Source organism: Penicillium verrucosum (assembly GCF_028828655.1).
Source record: "Penicillium verrucosum strain IBT 35672 chromosome Unknown utg000004l_segment0_segment0, whole genome shotgun sequence".
In the NCBI taxonomy this organism is placed as follows: domain Eukaryota; kingdom Fungi; phylum Ascomycota; class Eurotiomycetes; order Eurotiales; family Aspergillaceae; genus Penicillium; species Penicillium verrucosum.
In genome coordinates this window covers 853338-871408 of record NW_026643213.1, presented here as the reverse complement: position 1 = coordinate 871408, position 18071 = coordinate 853338, and the positions used below count along the sequence as shown (strand labels likewise).

The following is an 18071-nucleotide window of genomic DNA, read 5'->3' as shown; positions in this document are numbered from 1 at the left end:
GAGAGAACTTAGACCCTCGGTGATCGGTGATCGACTTCGGCAACGGCGTTGGCAATACCCAACGGCTGTGCATTGGCATAGCGTGAGAGTAGAAGGATCAGCTGTGATGTAATTGTCAGTATCCATCTAGTAATAGACATCAAAGGCATGTACATACCTGTGCATTGTTGCATAGTGAACGATTTACTCGGTAGCGGTGTATGACGGAGTCAAGTCGAGGCTGTAAAGGTGATTGGAGTTATGGAACAGAACATCGGCAGCTATCTTCATGGCCTGAGTCGCAGTGAAGTCGCCTTGCTGAACATAATCAACGAGTACCTGCAAGACAGAAAATCAGCATCGGTCAAGGCTAGCAAAAAGGTAGGCTTCCAACTAACCGTCTCAAGAGCCTGGCGGAACTGCCGATTAGCCAACCAGAACGTCTCCGGGTGAAACTGGCCACCAGTACTCCAGAGCAGACGGTTGGTAGGCGCGATCTCCAAACTTTCTCTCAGGACCTTCATCTGCGCCTCGCGGCTAACCATGGGAAAGACCTTCCCGAGATCAAGATAGACATTGGGATAAGCAGAAGCGAGATAACCCGCTTCGCGCGTGTATGGGTATCCAGAATGCAACAGGACAATATCCGCACTAGCATACTGGGCGATTAAAGGCTGCAGACAAGCCGGGTTCGCGCGCAAAAGATTAATTCGATCATCTCCCAAGCCAGTGTGGAACAACAAAGGTTTCGCAACACCTGCTTTCTTCTTAAACGAGATGGCTTTCAGCGTCTGCTGAACAATCCAATCACAGATCTGCTTATCATTGACTTCGAACCCTGACCTGGTCGTTCCAGAATCGAGGATGCGAATCAATGACCCGCCGAGTGTGGTATCGTCGGAGGAATACGGATCAACATCTAACCCCGTACGACAGGAAATTTCCGACTTAAACCCAACGATATTGGCATCATCTAAAGCCTCGCCGAGAGCATCCTGGAACAGCTGTCGGAAATTGTTCCAGACGGATTCGCCGTTCTTGCGCGCGTTCGAGACCTGCAGGATTGTGGACTCGGCCAGGGCTTCGATCTGTACGATTCGCTTTGTCGGTGAGACGGTGAAGCTATCGTGCCAGGTTGAAGATTCGATATCTTCGTCGTCCCTGAGGTAGTCGTCGAGGAGCAGTGCGTGCGTGCCTGATAGAGAGTTCCGGATCAAGTCGTCGTAGTCTTCGCGCACGCTTTGATTGTGGGCGGATTGGATGTCATTCCAATTTTCGCAGGGGCGGCCATATAGCTCGGAGAGCTGGGTTATGGCCCGCAGTGAGGGGAGGGTGGTGCGGGCATTTTCTAGGGCCCGACCGTCTGCTGAGGAGGTGATGGCCTCGATTGGGTAATTGTCGCTGTCGGTCGCTGACTCGCGGTTCAATAGGTTGTGCGCATGGTGGTCGATGAGTGGGTGGGACTGAATCAGATCTCGTAGAGGACTAAGGCTGTCCATATTGACAATATTGATGGTGTGTGCAATGAAGAAAATCTGATATCGACAAGATCTCCCCCAGATTGTGTGTAGCCAATCAGAACATCCATTTCGATCTACGCTTGGAGAAAGGTGGATTCATTTGGCCAATCACAATTAAGAAAGTACAATATTCATAAACTTCATTTCAATTTGATAGAGATGATCTATACAGATCATGGAATGTTCAATATTGCCCTTCAATTGTCAAAGTGCCCGTTTTGGTAACCAAGTACTCATTGACAGCCACGTCCTTTCCACTTTCTTTGCCATAACCAGACTCCTTAAGACCACCGAAAGGCGACTCGGCGGCTGATGAGTTGCCTGCACAGATTTGTTAGACATGTTATGCATAGGAAGATTCATAAGAAACCCACCTGTATTCATTCCGATCATGCCCGCCTCCAAGTTCTCCAAGAGACGCCACATGCGATCAATATTCTTGGTGAAAGCATAACTAGCCAGACCCATGCTGGTATCATTAGCTACCTTGACAGCCTGCTCCTCGGTCTCGAACCGGTACAGCGCAGCAATAGGTGCAAATGATTCTTCCTGTGAGATTAGCATGTCCTCCGTCATTCCCGACAGAATAGTAGGCTCGAAGAAATAACCAGGCTTCGACGTCACAGGATTACCACCCAAGATAACATCAGCACCGAGCCGACGAGCATCCTCAACCTGCGCAGAGGCCTTGTCAATACTCCGAGGCGTGGTCAGCGGTCCCATCGTAGTACCAGCCACGGCACCATGACCAACAACAATGGCAGCAGTGCGCTCCTTCAGAAGAGCAGCGAATCGATCATAAACACCAGCCTGCACGTAGATACGATTGGCAGTAATGCAGGCCTGACCCGCATGACGCCATTTCAGCGACATGAGCTGCTCAACCGCCTGGTCGAGATTTGCATCGTCGAAAACAAGGAAAGGACAATTTCCACCAAGCTCGAGAGTCAATTTCTTAAGGCCGTGCGCACAGTGCGAAGCAACCAGCTTTCCCACCCGCGTCGAGCCGGTAAAAGTCACCTTCTTAACGAGTGGGTGCTTACACAACGCCTCACTCAGCGCAGGCGTATTCTCCAAGTCCGTAGTAAGCACATTCAACACACCAGCGGGGATACCAGCGCGCTGCGCCAGTTCCGCCAACACGAGTGCCGAAATCGGCGTCTCAGGACTAGGCTTAACGACCATCGTACAACCAGCCGCTAGGGCGGCGCCGACTTTCCGCAGAACCATAGCAACGGGGAAGTTCCATGGGACGAGTGCGGCTGCTACGCCGATCGGCTGCTTGATAGTGAACAAGCGACGGTTCGGCGCCGCGGCTGTTGATACACTGCCCTGGATGCGCTCTGCCTCTCCGGCGAACCACCACAGGAAGCCGAGGGAGTAGTCAATCTCACCGTATGCTTCTGCCAGCGGCTTGCCGGTTTCATGGGTTACGATCTGGGCGAGATCGTCGCGGGCTGCGACGGTCAGGTTGTGCCATTCTAGGAGCCACTTTGCGCGCTGGCGCGGGTTGACTTTGCGGAATTGCTCGAAGGCTGTGTGGGAGTTTTCAACGGCGGCGGAGACATCTTCTGCTGCGTTTGCGGGGCAGCTGGCCCATGCTTTGTCGGTGCCGGGGTCTGAGGGGAGTATGTTAGCTGTGGTCTTTGTGTTGGAGGATGTAGAGCTTAAACTGACTTACCTAGTACTTCAAACCGCTTTCCGCTCTTTGCGCCGACCCATTTTTTGCCGATTATGGAGTCGAATTTCAGCAGACTGGGATCTGCTAACTGTAGAAAATCGAGTTAGCGTTTTGTTCCACACTTCGGACATCTCACCGAGTACCCCGCGGGACAGGGATAGAGGGATAGAAGCCATACCTTGAATGGTAGCTGATACTGAGTCGCCATATTGATTATTAAAAGTGATTTGAATATAAGATCAAGGTAGAGTAACTAACTTCACCGGCAAGTGATGTTTGTAACTAGAGGGGAAACCCCATGCCCTTTATGTACCCTGGCGATGACCCCTCATATCCGAAATTGGAGTAGATCCTCGGCCCATTTTGATATCCTTCTTCTTCAAGTAGGCTATTGGCTATTTGCATAAATCGTATCTATAAATCGTATCTGTATAAAGTATTACACTATGCTAGATCACATGTCATTAAAATTTCAGGCCTCACCACCTTGTTTATTTGTTTGAGGACTTCAAGAAGAAAAAGAAGGTCACGGGACCCCTTATGATATGGGAGCTTCGCTAACTAGTTAACGCTCAGCAATAATCATAGTCGCTGCGGAACAAAAGCAAAAGCGAAAGAAAAGAAAAGAAAAAAAAATCCGAAACCCCCGAAAAAGCCTCGAAAAACGCCGGGAAAAAATAAAAAGGAAAAAAGCAAATTAGAGTCAGTCGTGGCTTGTCCTCCAGGGCTGCAGCATAGCACTGGGTTAGAGGTTCCTCATGGCAAGAATTGCGTCACGGACATCAGCTCCAAGCACAGTTCCAGCGTCAGAGTCACGAGTGGAGGTGTCACCGAAGTCGTAAGTCTTGTCTTGAACAAGGGATTCAGGGAGTTCAGATCCTGAAACACAACGAGCTAACGTAACCAGTGTTGACCGATTAAGGTACTCGCCGCCGGAGGGCCAAAAACGTGTGGCTTCAACCTTTTTCGCAACGGCGTCACTGGCTCCTCGGCTCTTCGCATTCAGATACGCAATGATGAAACAAAAGTACAAATACCGGCGGCGAGGACGGTTGTCGGAAATGAAGGTCAACGGCTTATTATCAATCTCCTATTATATCATAAATATAATATTCAACTATAGCTTTGGTAATACTGACCTTCAATTTCATATAGGATCCACCTGAGACACCGATGAAGGTCTCTTTTTTGATTCGTCCAAAATAACACACCTCCATTGAGTTGGACTTTCCATTGGGCCGGGCATAGGTACAATCGCGATTGTACCTTGGTCGAAAAGTAGCTTAATATTTTCTGCTAGTGTGATGCCTAATTTGTATAAGTCAGTCATTTCCTTGGCCATAAAGAGAACATTCTTACCATTGCGGGGGTCACCAAGAACTCCATCACTGACTCCGAATAGGTGGGAAATTTCCTTAGATGTCATAGATTTGGGTACAAGATGGGCAGTTTTGATATGCTTTTCGGGAAGTATAGTGCCTAACACATGACACCACCCAAAGCCAGGGCGACAATGCTCATTGACACCGTAGTACGTGTAGACTTCCTTCCTGAACCTTGATTGATCAAACTTAGGACCCTTCTGTTTTGCACTTGCACCCAGCACACGGGAGATCATAGCGTCGCGATAAGCATGCTCGAGCAGGCTTTGGTCAACCGGTCCTTCAATCCTCTGACGTTTCGCCGAAACCTCTTCATCAATGTCTTCGATGATCAATGGACGTTGTGTCTTCAGGACTTGAATGGTTGACGACGACGAACGGAAGGACTTCAAGAAGGGTTGGATTTCTCGCTGAAAGACGTCGTGGGAGATCTCTTCAGCCTGTCTTGCTTCGATAAGGCCGTCTCGGACACACCGCATGTACTCAAGTTCACTTTCCATTGCCGCAAGTTTCGCATCAAGAATATCGGATGCTGTCGACTCAACCGACATCTCAGAAAGGCGGGATGCTGCATTTACAGACCTTTGCTTGTGAGTCCGTAGCGCTGACTGACGAGTGGGTGCCATGAGAGACGATATTCTTTCAGGGATCACGGGGGGCTCGGCAGGCTTTTTCGGGGTTGACATGTTGATTGTATGATGTAGACAAGGAAACAAAGGGCTGATCAAACTGGACGAAAGAAGAGGTGATAGGCTGTTGAGGTATTGAGAGAAAAGCAATACCAGTGGTTAAGCTGATGAAAAGTGATGGAAAAGGAAATGTGAAGGTGACAGACCATGGAGTAAATAAAAATCAACTAAGCCCAATTCGGATTTGACATGGCAGAGCCGCCAACGGGTTCGTAGACGGGACTCTCCCATGGGACTATAAAATGTGCAAGCGTAGCCGAAAACCTAACTTTCAAATTTTAGACCTGTATTTAGACTTGCATTCTTCTTCTTCTTCTTCTTCGTGCTCTCTTTTGGCAAAATTAGAGGTTCTCATTGCCCACCCATTTGGTGGGTTGGGTTGGGTTGGGCTGTGGGATTGGGTTTTCTTGAGGTCTACTCATACGGCGAAAGTTGTCAAACACCGCACCTATTGTTGACATACGACCTAATCTGGCTAACGCTCACATGAGTCGTAAATTGGCAGCTGGAAATAGCCTGGATATCCAAAACCGGGGGAAAGTGTTTTCCGGGGACATCACATCGGAAACCCGGAAAAGCACCCGCAATGCGTGGGATTACCCCAACATGGGGGCTTTTCCGCCAGATATAAAACCCATCTAGGAGCAAATGAACTACTAACTATAATTTAAACAACAACCATGGCTACAATAACTATTACAACAACCAAAGCAGGCGTGCAGCCACTCCAGACCAAAGATATCGCCACTCGGCTATTGAACGGCACGCTTCACTCCCAGTGGCCGGCTTTTGAACAATTCGCAACCATCGATGGACTTTTGAAATCTCATGCTGCTCAACCAGATGAGGCACAACGGCCTCTAGTATGCTACCCGATTCGAGGAGCGGCTGATTTCGAGGAGCATACAGCGGGAGACATCGATCGGTACACTGATGTCGCTGTTCGCTTTTACATGCAGCAAGGACTTGTACCTGCAGTAAGAATGACTCCGCTTTTCCATATCAAACTCAACTAATTCGCTTCTAGGACCCAAGTCTCGAGCAAGCGCCTGTCGTTGCTATGCTAGCTGGATCTAGCTTCGAGGTCGTGGTAACTTTCTTCGCATTGAATCGTCTCGGCTATGCTGTGCTTTTCTTATCTACACGTCTCACAGCCCCGGCTTATGCCCGGCTAATGGACATGGCAAATTGCTGCCAGATTATCAACACCAAACAGTTTCAGCAAGTCGTAACTGATATTTGTATCGAACGCCCTGCTTGCAGTAGCTTCTTTCTACTACAAAGGGAGGACTGGTTCAACCGTCCTGCTAGCAACCCTCGCTTTGAACTTGAACGCGCCGGTGCAGATCCCTCACAAGAAGGCAAGAAGATTGCCTGGATCCTACACTCTTCCGGGAGTACCGGTTTCCCGAAGCCAATTTTCCTTACCAACCTTCAAACGTTAGCCAATTTCCGGAAGAGCTTCGGCCTACGCCTCTTCACTATCAGCCCGCTTTTCCACTCTCATGCTCTGATGGAGCTTGGACGAGCATTGTTTACAAGAGCACCAGCGTACCTGGGAAACCATTCTCTTCCGGTCACGTATCAAAATCTCTTCGATGCGCTTCAGGTAGCCAAGCCACAGCAAATCAGCGCTGTGCCATATGTCATCAAACTACTAGCAGAGAAGCAAGAAGGTATCCAAGCACTAGCCCGCCCGCAACTCGTGCTATATGGTGGCTCTAGCTGCCCAGATGATCTTGGCGATCGTCTTGTGGAACAGGGCGTGAATCTGGTCGCCAACTATGGAGCGACGGAAACGGGACAGATCATGACTTCTTTCCGAGCCCCGGAAGATAAAGAGTGGCAGTATATGCGATTGCACCGTCCTGTTGCGGACCTCACTTTGATGGATGAGATCTCGCCTGGGGTTTTTGAATGTGTTGCATTGGACGGCCTACCCAGCAAGGGCCCTTCGAACTCAAAGCCACCATATAACGCAAAGAATCCAGAGAACTCTTTTAGAACAGCCGATTTGTTCACCAAACACCCAGATCCAGAGAAGGGCAATTATTATAAGTATTTGAGTCGGCTGGATGATCGAATCACGTTGGTCAATGGTGAAAAGGTGCTTCCTATTCCAATTGAAGGTCGCGTTAGAGAAGAACCTATCGTGAGTGACTGCGTTATGTTCGGCTTCCAGCGAACTGTGCCTGGGGCTTTCATTTTCCGCGCGCCTGGTAAGGTGCCTCACTTAAGCGACGATGAATTTTTGGAAGCTGTCTGGCCAGCTATTGAAGCGGCAAATGCTCGCGCCGAGACGTTCTCCCGGATCCCCAAGGAGCTCGTCGTGATTAAGGGGGCTGATGTTGTATACCCCAGAACTGATAAAGGGACCTGTATACGAGCGCAAGTTTATCAGCAATTCGAGGAGGATATTAAGCAGATATATGCCAAGTTCGAAGGGAGTGGCCAGAAAGGAGGCTCCCTCGCGCTCAGCGTTCCAGAATTGGAGGATTGGCTCCTTTCAAGATTCAGCGAAGACTTGGGTGTTCAGATACCTAGCGCTGAGGCCGATATCTTCTCGGCTGGAATCGACAGCTTGCAGACAACGCAAATTTGGAGGTGCATCATGCGCGATATTGATATCAGCGAGCAAGGAGATCAGCTTTCCCAGAACATTGTGTTCGAGAAAGGCACCATTAATGCTCTTGCGAAGCACCTCTACCAACTGCGAACTGGTCAAGAATTTGAGAAGGAAGATGAACTAGAGTCCATGCGTGAAATGATCGAAAAGTACTCCCACTTCACTCAACATTTCCCAACCGTCACCCGAACCCCAGAAACAGAGGTGGTAATGATCACCGGCGCAACCGGAAATTTGGGAGCCTTCATTATCTCGGAATTACTCAAACGTCCAACAGTCTCCGAAGTCTGGGCAGTCGTACGTGCACCAGGACAAGCAGCGGCAGGAGCTCGCCTATACAAATCGCTAGCTGATCGCAATATCGTTCTCACTGATATCGAAGCCGCCAAGCTCCACGCCGTCCCTGGTGACATGTCACAGTCCAATTTAGGACTCAAAGAGCACGATCTGCAACACTTACTCTCATCCCTGACATGCGTCATCCACAGTGCCTGGGCCGTGAACTTCAACCTGGGTGTACGATCCTTCGAGCAGCAACATATCCGCGGAACGTACAACCTCATCAACCTCTGCCTACGCTCCCGTCTACCTTCACCAGCGCGCTTCTTCTTCTGCTCAAGTGTCAGCGCCGCAAGCAATACCCCCAAACCGGCCTCGATTCCCGAGACCGTGATTGAAGACTTGGACCACGCACAAAAGACGGGCTATGGGAGATCAAAACTGGTAACGGAACACATCACCCGCAACGCTATGCGCCAGACGGGTATTCAAGCTCGCGTTCTGAGAATCGGCCAGCTTGGCGGGGATACGGCAAGCGCGCAATGGAATGAGACAGAGGCTGTTGCGCTCATGTTCCGAAGTGCGTTGACTACCGGTGCATTACCGGTTCTTAATGAACGGCTGAGTTGGTTGCCTGTTGATCAATGTGGTCAGGCTATTTCAGATATTGCCATGAATGGCGTTGGGTCTTCCGATGCTAATTTGGTATACCATTTGGTTAATCCCAAGACTTTCAGCTGGAAGGAGGATTTGCTTCCTGCTTTGAGAGAGGGATCGGTCTTACCGGAGTTTGAGGCTGTGTCTCCTCAGGAGTGGTTGAGGAGATTGGAGAGTAGTGAGCAGGACCCGGAGAGGAATCCGAGTGTTAAGCTTGTTGATTTCTGGAGGTCTAAGTATCAAAGTTATGGCCAGTCGGAGGGGAGTGAAGAGGTTGGACTTACCTTCCAAACCGAACACACGGTTCAATACTGCCCCTTTTTGGCTCTTGTGGAAGACCCCGTTGCTGGCGGTTTGATACAAAGGTACATTGAGTCGTGGATGGGTCGATGGACTACATAGTACTGAACGGAGAATATAATGATGGTTTGGATTTTACTTTGGTATCCCACTTAAAGATTAATATGATGATAGAGACATGGATAGGAAATCTGAGAGCAATAGGCGAGATGTAGAGATAACACGGAGTAACCATGGAATCAAACGCTCATTATAGGACAGTAAAAGCAATCTGGTATATTATTTCGCAAGCTTACCTCCAAGGACTGACTCTGTATCTAGTTCCCTAAGCACGGCCTTTCTCGGCCTTGGGAGCGTGAGACTCAAGGCCCTTCTGCATAGCCTGCAAGTGCTCAAACTTGTAGGTATCCTCTCCCAAGCTCCAAGCCATGACACCACCAAGCTTCTTCTCCGCGACGATTTCCTTGAACTTGCGGGCAATAAATTCAGGGGTGTCCCAGGACCAGAAGAGGTTGTTCTCGCTGTCGAAGTAGTACTGGCCACCTCCCTTATCGTCGGCCTTGCCATCCTTCTGGGCTTTACGCCATGAGTCGGTGATAGAGAGACCCTTACAAGTACCATAGTCAGAGAGACAACCAGCCTGGCAGAACTCATCGGTAGTACCACTGTAGAAAGTTAGTTCATATCTCAATCAGAAGCAGGTGATGTTTATGTATACCAGTAGCCGGAGGCACTGCAGCACTGTCCTGATGGGCACTTGGCCTTGGCTCCGAATCCACACAATCCATCAGTGCTATCCTTCAGATCCTTAGGTGCAGCAGCCACGGTGCTAGCCTCGAAAGTAAGAGCGCCGGACTTTCCATTGTCGGTTCCATCGTCGTTCTCGAGCTTGGCGAGATGGCAGCCGAGAGGGTTCTCATCACAATCGGAGTCGGGGTCGGTGGTGAACCACTTGGCGTAATACGCGAAGCCGAGATTTAGCTTTGCGGGATCAGCCCCAATAGCGAGATACTCGTTGATAGTATCCAGGGACTTTTGAACACCACTAGCGTGGTCGGTAACGTTATCACGGCGGTTAACCAAATCATAAGTCATAACATTGACCATATCGACAGACTTGAAGATCTTAGGACCCTGCTCCTTGGTGAAGGCGATGAAGTCCTGCTTACGACCGGGGACTGCGATAGAAAGAACCTTGTCGCCGATTGCTTTGCGAAGAGCTTCAAGGAAGAGAGGGTAGGTTTCGATCTCGCCCACTTTCTTGGAATTCGGCACGTCTTTGTAGTCTTGACCGTTGCCGCCGGGATATTCCCAGTCGATATCTGTAAACAAAAGTTAATAAGCTTGCGACTTTAAAATTTGCAAAGGTTTGTTTGGATTTCTTACCGACTCCGTCGAATCCATGTTCGTCAAGCATAGAAGCAACATTCTTGGCATATCGCGTACGCGAAGCCTCGTCCTTTGCTCCCTCGGAAAAGCCAGCGGTGTCACCCCAGCCACCGATGGCGATCATTAGCTTGGTATCGGGGCTGAAACGCTTGCGCATGGTCTCAGGGGACTCGAATGGCTTGTATGCCTCCGGTGAGTCTGAATTGAATAACTTTGAGGCAGCGAAACCCATGATCGCATAGTCAATCCCCTCCGTCTTGTCCTGGCTCGGTAGGTCGGTAACATGGTATCTAGGATGGGTATTAGCTGGGGAGTCAGGAGGGTAGCGTAGTTGAAGAAGTTTGTACTAACTCGTCAATGTACATGGCAAAGTGTGTAGCAGCCACGGACTGAACGGCCAGCAGGCCAAGTGCAAGGCGTTTGAACATGATGGGAAATGATTAGACGACAGTCGTGATATGTTTATAAACAGGTCGAGAAATGTATCCGGTGATCGAAAGAATATATGAACAGGTACCCAGTCTGTCGTCTCGAGTCGAAAAGCAGCTTCAAGCCGCGAACAAAGTAAACCGAACAAAGAGGAATAGAATAGAGTAAGACATGAGGGACATAAGGTGAGGTATATATTTCCTCGAGTCCTGCAGAACGCCCAAACAAAAAAGACATGCCGGAATGATCGTCTCAGGGCTGTCGAACATGTGCCTTGATCGGTCTATGCGGGGCATGTGGGCCATTCCTTTTAGGAATGTTACTCCAGCTGTGCCATCAAATAATTCAGTAAGGAAAGCCCCTGAAAAGAAGGATTTGAGGCGCGCGCTAAGGAGTGAGATTGTGGTATGCCAAGAGGTTTGGGGCGCTGCCTAAAGTAGATATTGGCCCCCAATAATTGAAACGGTAAAAATAGGTGCAGAGTCTATGATCTCTTTGATTCCAATTGAGGCGTTTCAAATTTGAGGGCTTTTTTTTTTTTTTTTTTTTTTTTCCCTTTGAAAGTAAATAAATGGTCAATGATAGTAGTGTAGGATGGACAAGGTTGGTATGTCAGGTCTGCGCATTCATTTCCACCCTAACCCGCATTCCCCCTTAGTTATACCCAATGATCATAGAAATGAAACCCGAATATAATATATTAAGGTTTCTTGAAGTATTTCCTGAAGGAAATAGGTCACCTTCGGATCCAACTCCACAAGCATTGACATGAGGCGCAGCCAAAACTGGGTGAAGGATGGAACTTGAAACGTTCAGGATGTTTCAAAAATGATACATTAATCTAGGGGTATAAGCAACAACAAAATCCAACTAAACGCCCACAATCTATATTACAATAGTGGTAAAAGTCATCAATAGTCAAACGTAGGGGCTTAGTTCCAGTGGCGTCGAATTATCGGCCGGGCAGGGTCCCAGGGACCGATCACAACGTTTTTGTACTTTTGCAAGCTGATAAGCCACCAGCTGCATCCGCCCATCACAAACGCAGTCAGGATGCCTCCTAGGACAGATCCAATGATGGCTGCTGCCCATCCACCACTCAGCGTGACACCAACAGCGCCACCAGCAACGATCACAAGGGTCAGTGTCAAGAGCACATGACCAGTCCAGGATTTTTGTCGCAGTTGACGCCGGAATATGGGGAACAGCCCAAATACTTCCATGGAGAACAGCATGAGACTGAACACATGTGTCGTAGAAGGCAACCGGGACGCGAGCACGGTAGAAGCCATCACAGCTGCGTTGGTGGACAAAGAGGCAGGGAACTTGGTGGTGGCGCCTGCGCCTTCCCCGCTCCCATAGTCGAAAGAGAATATATTCATGATTAGAAGCCAGCAGCTCATCGCCCATATAGAGTCACTGGCGGTGGACTTGGTAAGAGATTTCAAGATAGGACTGAGGCCCAGGAGGGCGAAGTAAATAAGGAACGCCGACTTGACCGTAGTCAAGCGCTGACGGTTGCGCGGTGATAGCGTCGAAACACGGTGGGTATCTTGCGATATGAACGGGTCCGCAGTGCCAATGATGGAGCTGCCAGGAGCAGACGGTACACCATTCAGCCCTATCAAATGAGTCACAGTGTCGATGCTCTCGCTGAAATCCGCACTGCGACGGGCGAATTGTTCTTTTGATTCATTGCCGTTCATAGACAGCCCAAGGCCGTGAATGGCGTTCATCCTGGTATCGTCGGATTGTGTGTCATTGGCGGGTGTGTCGACGGCGCTAGCAAAGGAAGTCGAACTAGATCCATCATCGCCTCCAATGATTCCATCTACACTTTGCACGGATTCCTCATGCTCCTTCCAGATCCAATTATCCCAGAGAATCCAGCCTACTGCCGTACCAACACTTCCCCAGCAGACAATGGAGACAGGGCTCACTCGATCTTGGACAATGCCAACGAAGCAGCAAACGAAGATAACCACCGAGCAAACATGTTGAACAATCACAGTCGAATCAGCCACCAGAGGCCAGAAATCGTATGGGCGCACCCGAGGATTACGTTGAAGGTGGTCGAGAAACGTTTCCGTGTCGGTGTAGTTATCCGGATCTATGAACTGTTAGCAACAGCGCAACACCAACCTTAAGCTTTGTACAGCGTCCAGTCCACAAGCAGACATACACGATTGTTTAACCCAAAGCAACTTCTTCCAAGCACTCTTCCGCTTGCGACGCCGTCCCGCGCCGCCCAACTTCTTCCGCAACGTCGCAGCAGACCCAATATGGGCACTGCTGTCGCCGTTCATCGACCGCAGATTTTCCTCATAATTGCTGGGCGCTGACCGGCCGCGCGAGACTGAGGGTGCGAAGTATGCATCCTCGGGCGCTAGTCGATTGGGGTCGGGGAGGGACCGTTGGAGCTCAGGAGACTTGGACCCCGGGACGCGATTGGGATGGGTGTCGACAGGAATCGGGGGAGGAAAAGGGTCTAACGAGGGAGGAGACGTCATCGAGCACAACTGGAACTAGGCTCGGGGCATGGCGTGAGAAGAAAATAAGTCCGTTGTAATGTAGATGTGACGGGCTTGTTGTAAACAGGGCGGGCATATAAATGCTGATTCAGCAGTTATCTATACACGCACGTGACCTCATCAGCCCTTTCTTCACGAGTCATTGGGATTCATTTCTTAGGTAGGATTCAAGGCTTCAAATCACTTACTTGACATTGGAAATCTTTGAAAATCTTTGATTTGTATATTCGGTATAGCTGGGCTATAGATGTACCCGTTATCAATGCATGAATATCTGTATAATTGCAATATCAAGAGATATATATTTGTCCTCGTTTGGAACTATGTATAACCTCAAATTGGTCCATAAAACCAGCAATATTAGCAAAACAAGCCCTAAACGCATAGAAAATCTCCCTAGTCACTCCCCTCAAGAGGAATAAACAACGAGACTGCAATTAAGCTTAGCAAAGACGGCATATTAATGCCTAGGAATAATTAGCTCTGAGAGTCCCCATTTTGACCCGATCTCGATACATGAAGACGACGATGTTCGGACAAATGTCCTTTTTTTTTGCATTTTTTGAATGTAGATACACATACATACATGAACACGCATGCGTGGAGTGCGACAGGTTTTGATGAAGCTTTCTCGTCACATAATACACATGCCAAATTTGTCACAAATGGCCACTAGGCTGACTCCATCGAAAGTGACGAGGAGCAGCTATTGATCAAAATCATCACTTAAATAGCTTTTGACCACACCGAATCCCACCGGAATCTAGAAACCCACTGCGGGCTTCACCTCGACAACGGGATCTTTATCACCAGGACGGTAAAATTTCCGAACATCCTCCTGAAGGATATCCAACTCATCCACGCAGCCCTCCCCGACATATCGGACTCCCTCAATACGAGAAGAAGTGCACAGCAGTCCCGTGCGATTGTCAATGTCTTTGTAAAACTCCTGAGCCCTTTGGAATAGAACGTTTGCATCATGGGTCTTAAAAATGCGGACCTGCGGAGACATATCCAACATCAACTTGTAGCGAATAGGGACGGAGACATCATCGTCAGAGCTCAGTGTGCTGCGGCGCCTCTTTTGAGAATTAAAAGGACTCCCAAGGACACGCACGTGAGCGCGACTTTCGTTTGGCATGGGCGTGGTGGTCCTGCCCCACAACAGGGGTGTCATTGGGGGTTTGTTTCCACCATCGTTCTCTGCTTCGTAATAACCGGCGGCGCAAGCTTGGCGCTTAGACCTCAAGAAGGCAGAAAGCGACGATCCGGATGAGTTGGACGCGATATCCTCGTTGTCGTCATTGGCATTGGACTGCTTCTTTGGCGTAGTGGTTGGCCGACGCATGTTGAAATAATCATTGACCCCTGGGAGCCGAGTGCATTTCCGTCCATCATCAAACATGCGTGGACTGAACGTGATTTTCTTGTCATCGGTTCTCCACAGTTTCAAACCGCAAGCCTGAACTTCACCTTTCTTCTCGGTTTCGAGCCAGTCCAGCAGGTACAGTCCCTTCGTACCCTTGGTCAAAGGTGCCTTGAACTTTGGCCGGGGCTGTCCATAAACGATAAGTTCCTCGGGCCCATTCTGGGAGTGCAGTATCATAATTCGATATGTGACTGCGCGTCGGGCTGGAACTTTGACCGATATCTGAAAGATAGATAACTCGCACTCATCGCCATCATCGCTGAAAGCCTTGAAATTATTCCAAGTGGAAGGCGCACGGCCAGTCAAAGCCGAAGGATGGTCTGTATGAGGGAATTCCTCATGCCACTCCTCAAGAAGCTCAAGGATCCGGGCCGGAATTGGCTGCTTTGGGCCCATGATACGCTCTACGGCCAGGGACGGAGCTCGAACTTTTGTGGTGATGGGTGAGGATGCCGACTTTGCAGGTAGTTCCTGAACAAGCCTATCGAGTGATAGGAACACAGGAGGGGGGCTAGACCAGGAAGGGATAGCCTTTTGAATGGGGAGTTCGGGGCTCCTCCATAATCATGAGTTCGCCAGATGCGGAAACTTGGTAGCTCACCCGGGGAGCAGCAGGATCTATGAAGTGACTTGCGGTTGGAACCGATTGAGACACAGGGGCATCATCTTGCATGAGTGATTCATCGATATCGGTGAGATCAGACCCAGTTGAACTAGGAACGCATGTGTTAGTCCCTCCATCGAGAAATGAGTCCTGAGAGCATACCCAGTCGCGCCATCCTGGGAAACAGGGACTTGGATTGCAGCCGGAGATTGTGCTGTGGGGGTTTCTAACTGATCCGCAATTTCATGGACCCCGTTTTCCGCCATATTGACGAGAACGAGGATAGAGGAGATGAAATGGATGTAGAACACGAATGAAACAGATGAGTAAACGTTGGAAAAACAAACGTTGGAAAAATGATGACGAGGGATGAAGAAGGCAGAGGAACAATAATAGGAGGGACCTAAGGGGATTTTGAAGGAAAGCCTAGAATGAACCGGAAGGAACATTCGTGTGATGAGGATAACATTGGAAGCATTAAGTACTTGGAAGATGACGATGTCATACTTGGAAGGTGACGATGTCAGCAAAGTGACATTGAAAAGATGTGTACTAGACGACATAATATGGATGGGTTGCTAACACGGCAATCCAATATCAGATGAGACCGTTAACATAGTTCGCCGCACGATGGAGAGGAATATGAGACATTTATCCAGCGTGATGTTTTACATTCTACACTTATGCGCTATGTCTCTTTTTATGTCTCTTCGTATGTCTTTTTGTATGTCTTCTTGTATGTCTTCTTGTATGTCTTCTTGTATGTCTTCTTGTATGTCTTTTCGTATGTCTTTTCGTATGTTCTTTTGTATGTCTTTTTGTATGTCTTTTTGTATGTCCTTCTTTTGACGTTTAAGTTATCGTCAATACGTATAGCCGATCATTATCCTAGACAACACAGTTAGATCTTTAACCTTCTACAATTAGCGAATATCAAGTCTATGGTAGCAAGGCGAATCTGACTGAAGCAAAACCTTTGAACGCAAGCCAACCTTCCTTTCGGCAATGGGAGTATAAGCCGACAACATGGATCGGTCATACCCAGCAAACCCAGACAACCCTCGCTTGACGTCCACCGGTCGATTTTCGGCTGACAAAGCTTCTCTTGTTCCTTCCAAGGTTGTCCAGGGGAAAGCGCCGGGCCGGAAGACAGCAACTGCACTTTTTGTACAATGTCCATGGCCATTGGAATGGGAGGAGCTGCGTGGCTTCTAACAGAATCCGCACTTACGACCACAGCAGCCGCCTCTTTGTGCACGATCTTCATTCAAACAGGGAATAAGGTACCCATTGTGGTAATTTTCGAAGGGAGAGGTAGGCTCGCTAGGAAGGACCGACGGGATAGAGTATGTTGTTGGCGTATGGCTTGGCTCTGAATTCTACATATGTAGTCAGTAACTTTGCTCCAGATTTCGCAGTTCCGTATGCCACTTGTCTAACTGTCGTTGTCGTCCCTTTGGGTTATCGGGTAGCTACCCTGCCTTTTCGCATTGGTTGATTTAATAATCTTCACGTTGGACGATCTCGCGTAGGCGAATGGCAAGACCAGTCATATTCTGGGCTCATGGGATATATTCTGGATAGTCTTTGGTGCCCATGATGCTTTGCCCTATATTGCGAACGATCTGCACCATTCCACTGCTTTTTCGAGCGATTTTGACGCTTTTGCTTCGAATTCATTCTCCAGGCGGATAAAAGGCGGCTCGAAGACTATATAGCTCGAAGAGGTAATCAGACGAAGCTTGTGATAAGGTTTGAAGCAAACCGTGTCCCAGTAAGCGATAGAGGTATGGGAGTTAGGGCAACTAAATGCTTCGTTGACTATATCAGTATTCATAATCGACCTGTTTCTGAGAACTCCAGAGTAAATTAGCTTACCTAGATTCTGCCAAAGCAAGGTTGTTGTTGGGTATTAGATGAGACCACGAAGCAATACTGATGAAGCTACTAGAGACCAGAAAGAGAGAGAAGAAAGGTTGCAAACATACCACTTATATTTTATTATAATTTAATAATAAGATTTTTATGTACCCTAGCCTAATACTTAATATATAATATTTATTTTAATTAGATTTCTTTTTTATTTTTCTTTTAAAAAGTAATAAAACTCTTCTTAATACTTTTTTATATATTCTAATTCTTATTTCTAATTTTAATATCTTTATAAAAGTGATATCCTCCCTATATATTCTATTATCTTTTATAGCTAATATTCTCTATATACCCTAAGTACGAAAAGGTTTGAAGGCCGCGGCCAGAAAACCTTGTACTACTTGGTTATGTAGCTGGCCAGCCTGCTGCCTGACAAACAAGGCCTGATAAATCAGGTGTCAATCCCAACACACCCTCAGGCTGGATTATCCACCAAGGTCATACTCTGCCTCCTCCTACAAATGTGCTTACCCCGTGATTCTCGGTATCATCCTCTATAACTGCTGTCTTCGACTATTATAATCGAGATCCCTTCTATTTGTAGCACTATAGGCCTAGTCGAGGCTTCTGATCTAGGAGAAGCAAGATTCCGTCCTCTACGTTCCGCTCTACGTACTATCAAAGGATTTCCAACAGCATCTATA

The 18071-nt window shown here is 48.4% G+C and overlaps 8 protein-coding genes across 8 annotated transcripts; 2 read left to right on the top strand and 6 right to left on the bottom strand.

Moving 5' to 3' along the window:
* Positions 1-183: 183 nt before the first annotated feature.
* fluG (uncharacterized protein) lies at positions 184-1478 on the bottom strand (the record flags this gene model as incomplete). Its single annotated transcript, XM_057222520.1, has 2 exons — positions 184-318; positions 378-1478. The coding sequence occupies 2 exons, from the start codon at positions 1476-1478 to the stop codon at positions 184-186; spliced, it is 1236 nt and encodes a 411-aa protein (XP_057069741.1).
* A 205-nt stretch (positions 1479-1683) lies between these two features.
* Positions 1684-3388, bottom strand: N7516_009800 (NAD-dependent succinate-semialdehyde dehydrogenase; the record flags this gene model as incomplete). Its single annotated transcript, XM_057222519.1, has 4 exons — positions 1684-1820; positions 1874-3118; positions 3181-3268; positions 3359-3388. 4 exons carry the CDS (start codon positions 3386-3388, stop codon positions 1684-1686), a joined length of 1500 nt encoding a protein of 499 aa, XP_057069740.1.
* Positions 3389-3925: 537 nt separating this feature from the next.
* Positions 3926-5248, bottom strand: N7516_009799 (uncharacterized protein; the record flags this gene model as incomplete). The annotated part of the gene is made up of 3 exons (XM_057222518.1): positions 3926-4270; positions 4343-4488; positions 4540-5248. The coding sequence occupies 3 exons, from the start codon at positions 5246-5248 to the stop codon at positions 3926-3928; spliced, it is 1200 nt and encodes a 399-aa protein (XP_057069739.1).
* Positions 5249-5931: 683 nt separating this feature from the next.
* On the top strand, positions 5932-9215 carry N7516_009798 (putative NRPS-like enzyme; the record flags this gene model as incomplete). Its single annotated transcript, XM_057222517.1, has 2 exons — positions 5932-6228; positions 6279-9215. The coding sequence occupies 2 exons, from the start codon at positions 5932-5934 to the stop codon at positions 9213-9215; spliced, it is 3234 nt and encodes a 1077-aa protein (XP_057069738.1).
* A 223-nt stretch (positions 9216-9438) lies between these two features.
* N7516_009797 (uncharacterized protein) lies at positions 9439-10930 on the bottom strand (the record flags this gene model as incomplete). The annotated part of the gene is made up of 4 exons (XM_057222516.1): positions 9439-9778; positions 9832-10435; positions 10500-10792; positions 10854-10930. 4 exons carry the CDS (start codon positions 10928-10930, stop codon positions 9439-9441), a joined length of 1314 nt encoding a protein of 437 aa, XP_057069737.1.
* A 933-nt stretch (positions 10931-11863) lies between these two features.
* pigc (phosphatidylinositol N-acetylglucosaminyltransferase) lies at positions 11864-13441 on the bottom strand (the record flags this gene model as incomplete). The annotated part of the gene is made up of 2 exons (XM_057222515.1): positions 11864-13041; positions 13114-13441. The coding sequence occupies 2 exons, from the start codon at positions 13439-13441 to the stop codon at positions 11864-11866; spliced, it is 1506 nt and encodes a 501-aa protein (XP_057069736.1).
* A 784-nt stretch (positions 13442-14225) lies between these two features.
* Positions 14226-15761, bottom strand: N7516_009795 (uncharacterized protein; the record flags this gene model as incomplete). The annotated part of the gene is made up of 3 exons (XM_057222514.1): positions 14226-15362; positions 15409-15604; positions 15658-15761. 3 exons carry the CDS (start codon positions 15759-15761, stop codon positions 14226-14228), a joined length of 1437 nt encoding a protein of 478 aa, XP_057069735.1.
* Positions 15762-16667: 906 nt separating this feature from the next.
* N7516_009794 (uncharacterized protein) lies at positions 16668-16934 on the top strand (the record flags this gene model as incomplete). Its single annotated transcript, XM_057222513.1, has 2 exons — positions 16668-16841; positions 16905-16934. The coding sequence occupies 2 exons, from the start codon at positions 16668-16670 to the stop codon at positions 16932-16934; spliced, it is 204 nt and encodes a 67-aa protein (XP_057069734.1).
* Between the last annotated feature and the right edge of the window lie 1137 nt (positions 16935-18071).